Source organism: Aulostomus chinensis, chromosome 21 (assembly GCF_037954235.1).
Source record: "Aulostomus chinensis isolate RoL2024-O1b breed Wild chromosome 21, RoL_Achi_v1.0, whole genome shotgun sequence".
Classification (NCBI taxonomy): domain Eukaryota; kingdom Metazoa; phylum Chordata; class Actinopteri; order Syngnathiformes; family Aulostomidae; genus Aulostomus; species Aulostomus chinensis.
This window is the reverse complement of record NC_141340.1, coordinates 8,664,132-8,679,432: the sequence shown is the minus strand read 5'-3', so window position 1 is coordinate 8,679,432 and position 15,301 is coordinate 8,664,132. Positions and strand designations below refer to the sequence as shown.

At 43.7% G+C, this 15,301-nt stretch overlaps 2 protein-coding genes and 1 long non-coding RNA gene across 4 annotated transcripts; 1 reads left to right on the top strand and 2 right to left on the bottom strand.

Moving 5' to 3' along the window:
• Window positions 1-1,166: 1,166 nt before the first annotated feature.
• On the bottom strand, window positions 1,167-6,512 carry cpb1 (carboxypeptidase B1 (tissue)). The gene is made up of 11 exons (XM_086190810.1): window positions 6,448-6,512; window positions 5,903-5,978; window positions 5,535-5,659; window positions 5,334-5,433; window positions 5,150-5,251; window positions 4,965-5,069; window positions 4,780-4,890; window positions 4,582-4,672; window positions 4,126-4,328; window positions 1,804-1,888; window positions 1,167-1,530 (listed from the first exon to the last, which is right to left on the bottom strand). Exons 1-11 carry the CDS (start codon window positions 6,510-6,512, stop codon window positions 1,343-1,345), a joined length of 1,251 nt encoding a protein of 416 aa, XP_086046936.1. The 3' UTR covers window positions 1,167-1,342.
• LOC147241560 (uncharacterized) lies at window positions 3,192-5,646 on the top strand. Its single transcript, XR_015110818.1, has 3 exons — window positions 3,192-3,262; window positions 5,344-5,436; window positions 5,561-5,646. It is a non-coding gene; the product is annotated as an uncharacterized LOC147241560 (long non-coding RNA).
• A 249-nt stretch (window positions 6,513-6,761) lies between the features above and the next one.
• agtr1b (angiotensin II receptor, type 1b) lies at window positions 6,762-14,721 on the bottom strand. Of its 2 annotated transcripts, XM_086191423.1 has the most exons (4): window positions 14,664-14,721; window positions 14,019-14,135; window positions 13,643-13,771; window positions 6,762-8,825 (listed from the first exon to the last, which is right to left on the bottom strand). In XM_086191423.1, exon 4 carries the CDS (start codon window positions 8,717-8,719, stop codon window positions 7,628-7,630), a length of 1,092 nt encoding a protein of 363 aa, XP_086047549.1. In that variant the 5' UTR covers window positions 8,720-8,825; window positions 13,643-13,771; window positions 14,019-14,135; window positions 14,664-14,721; the 3' UTR covers window positions 6,762-7,627. The 2 variants fall into 2 exon arrangements, with proteins under 2 accessions (XP_086047549.1, XP_086047548.1); XM_086191422.1 differs by lacking the exons at window positions 13,643-13,771; window positions 14,019-14,135; window positions 14,664-14,721 and adding an exon at window positions 12,589-12,693.
• Between the last annotated feature and the right edge of the window lie 580 nt (window positions 14,722-15,301).

Sequence of the window (15,301 nt, the reverse complement as noted above, 5' to 3'; positions counted from 1 at the left end):
AACTGAGGGAACATGTTACACCTCATGGCCTCAAAAGGATCTCTCTCTCTCTCTCTCTCTCTCTCTCTCTCTCTCTCTCTATCAGTGCCCCCCAAAATAAATAACTTATTCTCTCAATGGCCACTCCAGGGCTGTATGATATTTACACTCGCTTGCTCTTTTATTTTGAAAAAAACAAAAAACAAACAGAATGCCAACAATTTAAAACTGTATCATGTATGAAATATAGTAGACAATATCAAATTTTAAGTTTGACCCTGTACAGTTCAACCTGACAGCCTCCAGAATGACAGCCGATACAAAGGTGGCACCTCATCCTTCAGGTGGGGTGATTTATTACACTCCTTCAGTTGCATTACTCTGTGTACAGGAACAAACCGGCCACCGTGTTGTTGTATTTCAGTGTCATCTTGTGGATGAAAGAAGCCACTGCAAGCCTGCGACCGGGCGGTTGAATGGTCCGATTATACTGTATTACACAACTGGACTATTTTTAATGGTCTTGGGGGATTCATTCTCAAATTCTCAGTATCATTTCATAGATAGGTCTGAGGGGCCGGGGGACAGTTGATTCTATTTGTGTTATATGACAGTATCATCAAGGATGGATGGTACACTAGTGTTTATGTGACTGCACTCCAATAAATATGAACATGAAACCGTTCAAATATTTAACAATGTAATGTGACAACGTTACCGGAGCGGTTGCTCAGAGATGAGATGTTTGGCTGTGTTTTTTCTCGTGCAGATGCTCGGTACAGTGGCCATGCTGCTGAGGACGACTCTGTGGATGTCACGTACTGTGCTGCTGGAATCAAACCCTTGAGGATGTTCACCCCACACACACACACACACACACACACACACACACACACACACCCATCACTGAAACTGTGCCAGCTGCGCAAGAAGGATCACCAGAGTTCAAAGGGGCAGTGAGTTAGTGGTTCCTTTTCAGTTTTGTATGATTTCCGCTTTTGTCTCATTGCTGGATGAGTTGCACATAGAAACAGCAGCATCTATATGTTCTTGCATTAAGTGCAGAGGTCACATTTTTTTGGCCTTTTGTCTCCATCATTGTTTTGTTGTTTCCATATAAATGACAGAAGCACCAGACAGACACAATACTATCATATACACATAAAACATTGATTCAGCATGTGGGGATGGATCATTGATTTTATTGTTTGCGCTCATCTTGACATTCTGTCAAGCACAGTAAGGAAACATGGCGGGTGGTGTCCGTAACCATGGATACAGGCTGGAGAAGGCTGAGAGGCCAGTGGGGCTGGGGGCTGCTACAGAGTAGCAGAGTTGGCAGGGGTCCTGACAGTTCCGCTTTTTAATAGAGGTTCTTCTGCACGTAGGCGGCGATGTACTTGACGGCCAGCATGGTCTCCTCGCATGTGGGCTTGATCTGAGACTCGGGCAGCAGGAAGCCATAACGACCAGTGTCACGCAACTCAAAAGTGTAGGAATATTTCACTCCCAGGTCGTAGGCCCAGTCATCAGAGCCTCCGGCAGCAGGGTCTGACAGGAGAGGGGGGATATGCTGATGACCTGGGAAATTCTGATTATATTTTCACACAAGTACTGTTTTGGGGGTCCCAGAATATCATATGATGATTAGAAATAGCGGTGGCTCCTGGTAAGTCATCACCTTTCTGTGCCTCTAGAGGACATAGAGGTTTGTACTTTGTGAACAAATCATAATGCAAAATAAGAGAGGTGGAAAATAGACCCTCTCCCTCTATGCTGTTCCTCAAATGGATAGCATGCAGCCGCAATATCTGATGCACTTACAGATGGTTGCTGCGCCGGGTCCACTGGTGTACTTGGTTCCGTACAGACTACGCAGAGCAGCAGAAGCTCCTTCAGCAACCTTCAGCTACAATACAGAGAAGAAACAGTTTTCCCTTTCCAAGGAGCAATAATGTGTTTGACCTCACAGAGATACAGATATCAATCATAACACAGCGCTAAAACACCAGGAAACAACAAGTTGATGTTTTTTTTTTTTAGTATAGTGGGTCTCAAACTGGGATCTGGGACCCACATGGATCATTTCAGGGGGAAAATAGTGATGTGTGTGTGTGTGTGTGTGTGTGTGTGTGTGTGTGTGTGTGTGTGTGTGTGTGTGTGTGTGTGTGTGTGTGTGTGTTGGGGTTGATGAAATTAGATAGGAAAGGTTTTTGTTGTTTTTCTTTTGATATACATTCTACTGCCTATAACGGTTATATAATCTGTCTTGGTGTAGATGTAATCGAGCGTGTGAGAATTGAAGTGTGCCTGCACACTGTGAAAAACCAATATAAACTACAACCGGTGAGAACAACCTCTAACCCTATAATGCTGTTCTGTTTTTATTAATACATAGCTCCAGTTACTCCACTAATATGAGCCATTTTTTCAAATTTTGAAGAGAAAGTATGGCCACACTGAACATTTCAGGTACAAATGTAGAAGCCAATGGAGAGTAGAACAGCCAATAAATTAACTAAACTAACATTTATCTAAATTTTGCTAACAATAGCCAGAGTGGGCGAGCGTAACTTAAAACTCATAACGATGCAAATAAAACATTGCAGTAAAGTGAACGTATTTAACACCAGTCCAACCAAATCGTAGAAGTTGTTACTGTACCAATGTCAAACTGAATTTGTTTTTAAAAATTAAAATGTTTTAACCTTTTTGTTTTGAGGTGGTAGAAGAAATCAAAAGTATATAAAATTGACCAAAATAGGTCAAACTTCATCGGGTTTGATCTCTGGTAAGTAGCCTCACTTTAAAGTTAAAAGACACTCTCCAAAGGAATAATACAGTTGCAGCAATGGAGACAAAAACCTAATAAAATACATATGACAGGAAGGTCGTTGCCCCACAGCATCCGTCCAACCACTGCACTAGTTAGAACAAAACATTTTTCCCGATATTGTTGTAAATAGTGAAAAGGTTCAGTTGATCCTAACAGGAAATGAGACCCCGAGAGAAATGCACAAGCAGGAAATGATATTTCTTCACAGAAAGATGAGTTATGAAACACCCCTGGAGCTCTTTTTCTTTTCCCTCCCGTAAAGTGTCAGAAGCGAGCTTAAATTACAAGCGAGGAATAGAGCTACACAGACACGTGATGTGCCTGGGTGAGTGTGAGAGCTGGAGCGGGGCTGAGAGTGTTAACTGCACAACCCTCGGACACCCCAGTGAGAGGTAAAAGAGCCGTGAGAATGACGCATATGAGCCGGGAGTAGATGATTTACAGTGGGTAAGTGTGGCCTTCCAATAACAGTCATAATGGGACTGGGCTATGCTCTTGGATAGTAGTTAAAAGGAAATAAAAACAGTTTCTACCATATTTCTTAAAACCCAGATTTTTTCTGTCATGATGGGATGCAGGCTGTATTTTTTTCATATTGTTTTGATAATATGTTCACTGATAAATCTCTAACATTAAAATATGAGTTAGGTCGATCAAAAATGAAACAGACCTCTGTCTGATGCTGCAAATCTAGTCATGTTGTTCTTCTAGGTTTATCCACAACAATAAAGTGCTACATGTGGCACTGTTATGAGGGATGATTATCCCCTCATTGAGACTGGCCAGGAATGTCAATGCATCCACTGCTCTCATATCACCCACATGAACAATTGATCTATTTATACATGCAAGGAATCTCGATCTGTGTGTGACTCAACTATCTAGACAAGCAGTCACGTGCTCAAAATGGCGTGTTGGCACTTCCAAGGAAGTGGAATTCTAAGGTTAAGTGTCTGGATTTTGAGGGTTAACCGTCTGAGACGACAGAGTGAAACGACAGGTAGAATCATTAAGCTCAAAGTGAGGGGTTGTTGGGGACATTTTTGACGTGACACGACCCACGGCCCTGCCCTTCAAAGGACAGGTGCTGCAAGGGAATGGGGCATGTTTTAGTGAATCAGAGTCAGAGATTAAAGCCAGAACCCCCAATTTCAAAGTCAGCACCCAGAGATCAAAGTCAGAGAATAAAGCCAGCATCAGGAAGGCAAATATGAATAGTCTGTGACCAAACTTGGAGACTGTCAGGGAGTGATGTCACTGGGCCCCTCTATCAAAAGCCCCTTCAGTGATACTTGATAATGGTAACTGACCAGCTCGCTGTGGTCTGCGGCCAGCTCAAAGGTGTAGGAATAGGGGAAGAGCAGCAGCTGGGAGTAGGAGTGGACGGTGATGTAGGCTTTGATGATTGACTTGTTCCTGCGGATAAAGTCGGCAACATTCTTAACTTCGATCTCAGACTCAGGGCTGTAGCCGCAGAAGGTGTCACTGCAGGGGTTGCTTGAGGCTCCGAGGGCTGAAATGAAAAGCCTTGATAAATGGGTCCATTTTTTTACATCTTCAAAGTCATTTTCACCACGCTTAAAAGTTCACCATTTTACAGTGGTGATTTTGGACCCTACGAGGGAATAAATGGGAGGTATCTTGGCATCTGCTTCACAGATGTTGACCATTTTCAACCTATTTATCAAAAGCTCCAAACTTGACCAAAGAGTAACAATAAATCACTGGAGTGTCCCTTAAAGATAACCCATATAGGTTACACGTACTGCACCAGCCAGCGTTCCAGTTCCTGTTGGGATCGGCTCCAATGCAGCTGGATCCAGATCTCCTGGAACGAGTTTTCCTCCACATCCTGTTCTAAAATCCCCAAGTGGACAAAATAAACATGTCAGGCATACATTGAAAACATTAAGTTTAACAGTACAGCACGATCTCCCTGAAGTCGTCTTCAAATTGGAGCATACGCTTTTGTGGGTGTAGTCATAGCCATCAATGTTGAAGACGGGCAGAACAAAGACGTCCATCTGATTGAGCAAACTGGTCATCTGAGAGTCGCTGCCATATGTGGACAGAGCCTGGGGACAAATGAGGAAGGGTTTTAGTGCTGGGATAAAAAGTCTTAATACATGACAGACTTTGTCTTTCATACCTCCTTGACAAACCACTGGCAGAAAGCAGGAGAGATCCACTCTCTGGCATGGATGCCACAATCCATGAAGATGGCGGGCTTGGCGGAGCTCGACTTCTTACCAAGCTGTTCAATAATATCAGACAGTGAGTTGTAAACCTCTTTTAGGTAATAGTCATTTTAAGATTTATAGTAATGCGGGATACCTTCAGGACAGTCATGGGTCGTCCCTCGTAAGTGCTTCCAATGACCTGCTTGCTGATCAGACTAGGGTTGGAGGAGGAAATGGAGTTGATCCAGGCCTGGACCTGAAAACAAATGACGTACAAATAAGAACTAATGGTCCATTAAGGGTAGAAGTGTTGACTCAGACAACCTATTTCCTCTTACTTTGTCCCAGCTGTTATACTTGGTATAGCTGTGGGCTCTGGGAGAAGGCCCGCTGTCAGACTGGCCATCAACAGCTTTCTGCAGATCCTCAATCAAGACCCTGGTATTCATTAATCATTGCTTGTCATTGTAACAGAGACACAATTTCATGATTAATAAATCAGAGATAAGCCAATTTGGGATCTTAGGCTTTTAACCTACTCATGCTCCATGTCGCTCTGCTGCAGGGTGGTGTACACCATGTCAAGGTACATGGCAGGCACGTGGATGTCCACATCGATGTCAATGGTCACCAGCTCAGCACTGTCAGGCTTCCAGAAGTCAACCTGCAGATGGCGCCAAAGACAAACACTTGCGCTGTCTACAACAGTGACACGATGAGGGAAGTCCACACATACAGAAAATCAGTACATGTATGTTTGCATGGATGGAATAAATGAGATTTGCATGAACGAGTCTCCCAGAGTAGTTCTGAGTAGATTATTTAGATGCTTATTCCACAGTTACACACATTAAACTCCCGTCGTGAATGAGAACGGCGCGGTATGAAGGCGTGTGAAGGCAGCTACCTCGATGCTCTGAGCCAGATCCTTAATGAGGGTCACATGTTCATCAAGAACAGGTTTCAGACGGAAGACTTGCTCGCTTGCAAAAGAGGAAAAGATGATTATCCAACAACCTACATTTTTCAGAACTTTTCCTAAAAGGCAAACTTGACTTGTGTTATCTAAATCTTGACACCGGCCTGTTCCATAGTGGATATGGATTCAGGTTTTAAATGTTAAATTCCACAACTACACAGTTGTTTCTAAGCATAAAATTGAACCGGCGTAGCTAATGCCATTACCATTAACCTGTAGAATTCAGCTGAAGAACCTCTGCAAAGCCACAACAAGTTTGTCTGATCGTTTGTTGAGAAAACTCTTAAAAGGTCAAAGTGATGACACGCAATCACTGTACTTTTAACTGATGGGAGTTGAATCATATTGAATCAGAAGGCTGATTTAGAACTGGCTTGGTTGACTTTTGGCTATCCTGCATGTTTTAAATGATCTGAATTACACTGGATTCACAGAAATATGTTTTTCTCAACCATAAAATGACAAAGCTTTACCCCTCAAAGCGAGTGACATCTCCCAGGGCAACAGCCACAAATCCAAAAAGCAGGAGGACCTTCATGTTGCTCGTGAGGGTGAGCTCACCTCTGGAGCGGCACTTATATCCCTGCCCTACCGCTCATCCACCAATCGCAAAACTGTAACGTAGTAACATGCAACACATCCTCCCTGAAAGATCCTGTACCATGCACCTGTTTATTTTTAGGAACTATGGGAGGAGTCCAGGCCTAAATGATGCAGAGTTAATGATTAATAAATTCTAGAGGTTAAACTTTTCAGCCAAGGTCAGGGCGGAGAATGACAATGCCGCCGTGTCTTTTTTTTTTGTGATGTTCCGCGACAAATCATTGAACAAAATGGTTTGTGAGCACACTTTTTTTTAAATTTCATTTTATTAATATTTTTATATATTCACAGACTGTACAGGTAGAATGTAAAAAAAAAAAAGAAGAAGTTATCAACAAGTTTAAATAAGACAACCACCACGGATATTAACGATGATCGCCCCCACCTGGAGTGTTTCTTAAAAAAATTTCAGCATGTAAACCATTTTCACGAGGAGCACATAATTTTGACGTACATTTACACAACATTCCTGCTACACTTTTCCAATTGTTTCATGTATACAAACTGCTGCAGCGCACTCATGATTAAATTATTTTTCTTTACTTTGCTGTACACTTTATCACTTTTGCAACTGCTGAGCACACAGAATACTTATTACTTGACTATATATACATATAAAGGTATATATTATATATATATATGTATGTATATGTGTGTATATTTTACTGCATGTGTCCTTATAGCACAGTAGCAACACAATCCTATAGTGCATGTATACTTCATATATAAATAATGGGATAAGCCATTTGTAGATACCCGCATATCATCTGTTTTGTAATATTTAGTGACACTGAAGTTCACACGCTTACATATAATCAGTTACCAGTTTGACCTGATAATTTATGAGAGATTATTCTGCAGACAAGCATTGTTCAAGGTGTGTCCTGGACTGATCGAGGGGCATTAAAACAAAACTACAGCCAATCTTCACGGTTCAGTGCTTGGTAATAGAGTTGGGGTTTTAAAAGCATGGAATGTCTCCTTCCTTGGACCCTTAACCACAAACCAAAAAAAAGCGGGTGGTGTTCCATTTTTCTTTTTTCTCCTCCTTCACTTAACTTCAGAAGAAATCTTACTTTTGGCTGTAAGGCTCAGTGCTTCAGAGGCACGGAAGGAGAGGGCGCTCATTTTGGAGCTGATGCTCGGGTGAGTCCCAGGAGCTCCACCTGGAAAGCAGCCCAACAAGCGCAGTAAGTTTTTGCGAAAGTTGCGTCCCACAAAGCCGTACACAATAGGGTTAACACAGCTGTTGAAGTAGGCGATGCAGATGGTGAAGGGCATAGCAGTGTCAATGATTTCAAAAATGGCACAGTTATCCTTCAGGGTCAGCTGGGTCAGCACTTCCATGAAGTGGAACACCTGGTGGGGCACCCAGCATAGGAAGAAGGCCAAGACAGCCGCCGCCAGCATGCGCAGCACCTCATCGTCCCGTGAACGGGAGCTTTTCTGAATGTGTCTGGCTGCTAGAAGCGCCCGTCCAATGAGGCAGTAACAGGTGATGATGATGATGAAGGGCACCAGGAAGCCCAGCAGGCTTTTCATCAGGTTGATGGCCAGCAGGAGTTTGCGCAGCCACATGGCGTTTTCGATGGTTTTGTGCAGAATGCCACACACTGTAGTATTAGAGTTTGTGATGTTGTGGACGTCTCTGGTCAGAGCCGTGGGGACACTAAGCAGGAAAGCGAAAATCCAGATCACTACGCAGGTGATGCGTGCGTACACCACTGTACGGAACCTGCGTGATCTTACTGGATGGACAATAGCCAGGTAACGGTCAATGCTGAGGGCTGTGAGGAAGAAGATGCTGGTGTAGAGGTTAAAAATGACCAGCCCGGCACTGGCCTTGCACAGGAACCCTCCAAAGGGCCAATGATAACCTGTGGCGGTGAAAGTGGCCCACATGGGCAGTGTGATGAGAAAAGTGAGGTCAGAAACCGCCAGATTGAGCACAAAAATATTTGCCACAGTCTTGAGCTTCATGTAGCAGTAGATGACAGCCACTACCATACTGTTCCCGACAATGCCGATGATAAAATTACAGCCGTAGACGATGGGTATCAGGGTGAAGATGAATTCATGGCTTCCAGACATGCCGCATGTCAGATCTATCCCGTCTGTCGCTCCTGCCGTTATATTCTCCATTTTCTCTTTTTAGTGCCAGATCTTGGGACTTTTAAACCGGGGGCCCTGTTGGTGGGGTGCGTCTGTGGTGACTAATACAGGCCTTGGGCGAGGGCCTCAGCGAGTCCTATAAAAGAAACACAACAAAAATGTCACAGGCAGTCTAGGCGAAGAGCCCATCATTACCACTGGCATGGCCCATAAACGCTAATCCACAAGAGCACCCATGAAAGTGCTCACCCTACACAAGCTCATTAAAGACCTGCACATTAAAGCCGTCCTAATGCTTTATGTTATTTCTGTAAAATAAGATGCCGTGAAAAGCAGATGTTGTATGTTATTCAATATTCCAAAAATGCTCTTTGAAACATCGTTATTCAGACGTTCTACATTCGCTCTTCTCTTTAATCGTCTCTCGGCTAATGAATGGCAACAGTAAAACTGTACAGTGTTAATCATATCCGCCGTCCATCTGGGTGGACTGTAAGTACCCGGAAGGAGAACGTTTATGCCATGTGTTACGACCTGTGTAAATGAAGACGGTAAAGTGCAAGCTTGGGTAAAAAACACCATTAAACACGGAGGTAGTTGGGAGGGGAAAGAGAACGAGTTGAGGCTCCAGTCACTGTAAAAGACATGTCACGTTTCAAACCCTTGGTGTGCAGAGATACATTGTACCCAGCATGAGAACTTCTAATCAGCACACACCTAAACAAACAGGACAGCAGGGATTCGGCTCTCTGGAAACTTTGCTCTGTGAGAAAATCAAACCTGCGTGCTGCGGAAAATTTGCCTCGGGCTGGTTTTTTGCTTCATTTGTCTGAGCAGAATGTGAAATGGGAATATATAAAAAAAACAACAAATTCTCCCTTTGGATGAGAGTCTTTATGTTTAATAGCTTCATTAGTGAGCCTGAAATAATAATAGTAGCATAAGCCTAACTATTATTAAAGCTCCAATGAGTGTTTTTGGCACTAATTAGATGAAAATAAAAAGGAAATATTACTGTGATTGTGGTAAAATCGAACAGATGGCAGGGGAAGATGTGTGCTGGATGTGTGGCGGAGATGAGTTGAATAGTCTTGAAGGGAAATAAAAGAACACTTTTTGTGTAGTTAAAAAAAAAACATATTATGAGCAGTATTATTTTTGCATTACACAGGTGAAATACAGCAATTAGAAATGTCACATTCTCTGAAAAGCAGCTTAACTAAACCATGTCCCGCCACAAGATGGCATTCTCGTCACAAGATAGTATTCTCTTTCCGCCTTACAGCGGAGCTCTGTCTGATTTACTTCCCGTCATCCTTTATTTAAATGAAATTATGAACAACTGCTTTTTGTGGTTGTAGAATTTTGTTATTTACTGAATGCACTTTAAAAAAAAAATCCTCCACATTCCTGTTACCTCTGTTTGGCATTAAGGCCTCATCAATAGAACTATTTTATCTTCGAGTCAAAGATCTTATTTTCCACCAGGTTTTTCAATAATGACCGCTGTGAAGAAGAAGAAGAAGAAGAAGAAGAAGAAGAAGAAGAAGAAGCAGAGGAAAAAAACCTCTCAGTGCACGAGAGCAACAACGGTATCGGTTGCAGATGTGGGGGATTGTTGAGTGTGGAAGATGTCAGGGTGCCAAGGGCAACAGAATAATGAGGTATCTCAGAGAGCTTCCTGAGGCTGATTTTGGTACCCACATGAACGTCATTGCTACTGTACATGTCTTGTTCTTCGCAAATGATTATAACAGCGGTATGGTTGCGATTTTAAACGATCCAGAAGAGAGAGAAGAAATGAATACCGACGTCACAATTTAGGGATTTAAACCAGTTTAAGAAAAGCACTCGATGAGTCCAAGATTTTACGATGACCACAAATGGAAAAGTGGGAGACAATTGACACCACGTGCATTTGACCATGACTGGAGAGGTTTCACTGCCAGTATTTTTCCATGAGGGTGATGTACAAGGCGAGGGGACCATATAAACATGACTGGAAGTTATTGCTGGTGTACATACGTACAGTAAGTGAGCCCCATAATAAAAGTTAGGAAGTGTGGCTCTGAAGCAGGTGATTTAAGCGTTGCTGCGTCCACTGTGCGAGCTCGGAGCGAGATGGCACATTACTGAATGACAGCCATAAACCCTGGGTGACCACAGACAGGAAGGTAAACAGCTACTTCAGGAGTGCCCCCCACCACCACCACCACCACCACCACCAGCCCCACCTCCACCTCGAGCAAGCTGCATCCTCTCAGACAAGACAATGGACTGTTTGCTGTTGCTTACAGTACAATCAGGAAAATCCGGCGGTTTTCAGGGATATTTTTGCTTCACGGCTCAGCGGATAATTCCTGAATGACGCTATTGCAACATTTATTATTTGAATCTATTTAAAAGCAGCTTTTTTCCCCCTGAGATCATGGGAAGTTATAAAATATAGAAAAAAAAAACCCACTCAACCTTAAAAAAAGGCCCGTTTTGTTCCCATCATCATAGCTATCTAAGGCCTTGACCTGCTGCTCAGACGTGAGCACCAGCACCCAGCTGCCCATAGTAGAGACAACCAGTATAATGTCCGCTTGATGGAGTTAATGATTTATACCAGCTCCATCTTAATGGGGACACACTCCCTCAGCCTCCCACCTCATGATCAACTCTTCATTTAAGGCCCCTTTCAAACAAACATTCTGCCTGAGTGACTTTTTGTTTCAGGAATACAGTTTTAAAAGCCATCGCCATCGCCGTATTTCTTTAATATTACACCCTCTGAAGTAAAAAAAAAAGAAAAAAGAAAAAAGGACCCTGGAGTCCTCATTTCCAGGGTGTCACTTAATCTCAAGAGTTCTTGAAGTAGAAAACTTGACTGAGAGCAAACTCTGTTACTGCTTGGCGTCTCAAATGTCAAGTATGGTGCTTGGATGTATTAAGAAAAAAAAAACTCTTTTTTTTTTTTTTTTGCTAGAAAGCATGAGACTTCGTGAGTGAGTAAGTGAGTGCGAGTGAGAGAGAGTGGCACTGTCCATGAGCTAAAATGAGGACTTCTGGTGTTCAGGGGGGGCAGCTAATGGAATTATTGGCTTCAGAGACCACATCTGACGCGGACAAATATACAAAGCCAACGCGGGACGCTTGTGAAGCTTCTCGTTCATTTCCTCAGCAGCACTTGTGCGGCTAAAACGTAACGGGTCCTTTTTTTATTATTTTGAATTAAAATTATTTTGTTTGAGGATGACTTTTAACTCTTGAACTTGAGATTAAGACTAAATGGTAGTTGGAGCGGCTTCAGAGGAGTGAAATAAGACCTTAAAGTCAATAAACAGCCTTGACTTTGTATGTATGACTAACATTTCACCCTCTGGAGTCTCAGTTTAGACCTCTCATCTGGATTTTCAGGCTACTGTTCAGCAGGAAGTGGATGGCTAATACGAGTGCTGCCATGTGAACTTTTCTGTCCATCTTCTGCTCTGCTGGTATGGCTCCTGGGTAACCCCCCCCCCCCCCCCCTCCACACACTTCACACACACACACACACACTTCACACACACCACCACCGTCACCATCCTCACTAACACAATAAGCAAGGTACAGTAAAAGCAGTTTCAAAAAGGAGCACCGGACTTTCACATGAGCAGCTTAGACAAACAGCAACAACAGGTGGCACCGATCAAGTCATCCAGCAACACGCGGTTTGGTTCTGTTGTCGGGTCCCTGGATGTATTCTTCCTAACCAAGGGGTTTGTTAGACAAATATTAAACCTGTTTTTGTTTGTTTGTTTGTAAGAAAATTAGAGGATGACTCGATGAAAATCTTTTGTTTAATTAAATGATTTGAAAAGACTAAAAGCTCCTTCAAAGAAAGAGATAGTGAAGCATCATGTCAAAGCGCTTACCTGTCGTCCTGAACCAGGAGGCTGATGATGGTGTCAGAGGAGGACGAACACACAGTGAGACAGAGAGACCACCACAGTGTGCCAGTGGCTGCCTCTGATTTAACTTAACTGGTGGAGCAAGACAAGCAGGAATACTGTCTGACACACATACACACACTCACACACACCCCCCTCCTCTACTCCCCCCCACTCTCTCTCTCTCTCTCTCACACACACACACACACACACAACGATGATGAATGTATCTTATTGGAGCTAGAGCCTGTGTTGTCATACCCCATCTCTCTGTGGACGCACACAAACAATCTTACACAATCATACCTCTGTTCTGCCACCTCCCCCTTCTCCTCCCCTCCCTCTATCTCTGTAATTTTCATCTCTCTCATGTGAAATTGTGACAGGAGAGGCGATAACAGCTCCAAATCTTGTTGCACAAACTTTTGAAGGTGTTTTAAATCAAGCACACACACACACACACACACACACACACACACACACACACACACTTGAGCTAATCTGCTAATCTGGCTGGACCAACTCTCTTCATCCACTAATGAGCCGTCTCTCATCCCATGACTGCCCCCCCCCCCCCTGTCCCTTGTCCTCTGCGCTGCATGAAAGCCACTGAATGTGATGAGACCTGTCAACACACTATATTAATAGCTGACACACGTTCCCCCTTGGCTCTGATCTGGGTGTATCAGGACCTCGAAGAAAGGAGGAGGAGGGGGTGTAACTGGTGGGGTGGAGTCGGGGTGTTGGGTTACTGCATTTGTTTTACTCGTTCCGAAACACACTTCCCTTTTCCAGTGTCATTCAGCTGTCACTCATTTGTTTTATGAAGGGTGTGATGATATAAATGTGTGGGTCAGGGTTACGGAGATGATGATGATGATGATGCACTGTCTGATGAGTGCGATGAAGAGTAATCCAGCTTTTATTTGGAGCCGACATTCATCAGACGCAGCTTGCCGCTAAAAAGATATTTACCCCCTCGTTATTCTTCTCTCTCTAGAGGTCCTGACAGGTGTTGAGAAGTGGGTCACATCCTCACCTCTCCGCCTCAGTCCAACTGCCGCTATCGCAACTGTCACGTAGATGGATAGTGACAGATGAGGCGGCGTTGCTGTCACCCCGTAAATCCCCCTTGGTTTCATTGTCAGCAGTGAAGAACGCCATCGGCCTGGGTTAAAGACAAACGGGGACAGAAAGGAAAAACAAACAGTGTGGGCTAAGTGGAGGTCCTGTTTGGTGGCTTTTGGGCACTCAGGTGTGACCCAGTCATTAGAGAGTGATCACACTGACCAAACTCTCTATGGCTGACAGGACCCCCCCCCACCCCCCACCACCTCCTTTTTAGAGGTCACACAAGGTCAAAAGGCAACAAGTACAAAGATCTTTGAGAATACATGTAGCAGAGGCCTCTTTACCTTGAGAGCTGTCATTCTTCAGGAAGGGGCAGGGTGAAGAGTGGCGAGTGAAACGCAGCAACGGAGTCATTTACACCTCCAGGGTATCACCATCGGGCTCCATTATGTCTTCAATTACTGTGAATGATAAGAATCATTCCATTAGGCCAATGTTATCTATTCCTGCTACATTAAATTATCTGGCCAAGTCCTCGCCACCGAAAGAACAATCGGCACATCTATGTATCCGAACAACTCTCAGGAAGGGAGAAAGTTATGCATCGTACCAGTTTCAACAAAACAAATAATTCTCTGTTGAGACGGGCTGTCGTTGCAACACCACACACACACAACAAAGTTGAATTACACCCCACGAGTACAAGCAGAAACAGATGTTGATGCTTTACAAGTGAAGATGAAGTGGGGATTAGTTTTCTTCAGGGATGTATCTTTTTCATCTTCTTTTTTTTTTTTTTTTTAGATGAGTGACATTTATTTCAGGTTTGAGTTGTTTGCAAAGTATAAGGTCCATGCCTTGAGAATGAAACACATCATTCTCTCTACAAAACACATCAACTCCAGTCACTGAATATTATGTTGCGCAATACTTAAGAATCTGGTGGAACTAAAGCAAAAGCAAGGGTTTGTCTTCATGCTTGTACTCACGGGTGAAGGCCAGGAAGAAAGCAGGGCGTCAGCCGCAAGTGTTGGCAGCCTGGAGATGTGATCACCGGTGATGTTCTCGCTAATTAAATCTCTTTTAACACCACTAGCAGCGTTAAGCTGCGGTAGAATGAATTGACGAGGGAGGCGATTACTGGTAGTAAAGAGGGCTGTGGGGAAGGACGGAACTTTTTCGAGCATCAACAACACCAGCGCTGAAAATGCCAAACCATCACACAGCCACCTGCTGAAGAAAGACAATACTCTGTGAGGTCTGAGGTCTGACTGTGACCTGCATCCTGCTCACCTCCACTATCAAGCTCTAAATACACCTTACAGGACAAACATGCCACATTTAGAAAGGTGACAATGGCTGGCATTTACAACAAGGAGCTAATTTTAATTTGATGTCAATAAAAATTGTTGAGAATGTATTTGGTTCAATCCAAAACCATGCTGACATGTTAAAGGATATCAGGAATATTAAGAGGCGGCACGGTGGTGCAGTGGTCAGCACTGTTGCCTCACAGCAAGAAGGTTCCGGGTTTGAGTCCCGGCTCGGACACGGGATCTGTCTGTGTCAATGGGCGAGAGGCAGGGTTCACCCTGGACAGGTCACCAGTCCATCACAGGACCAACAC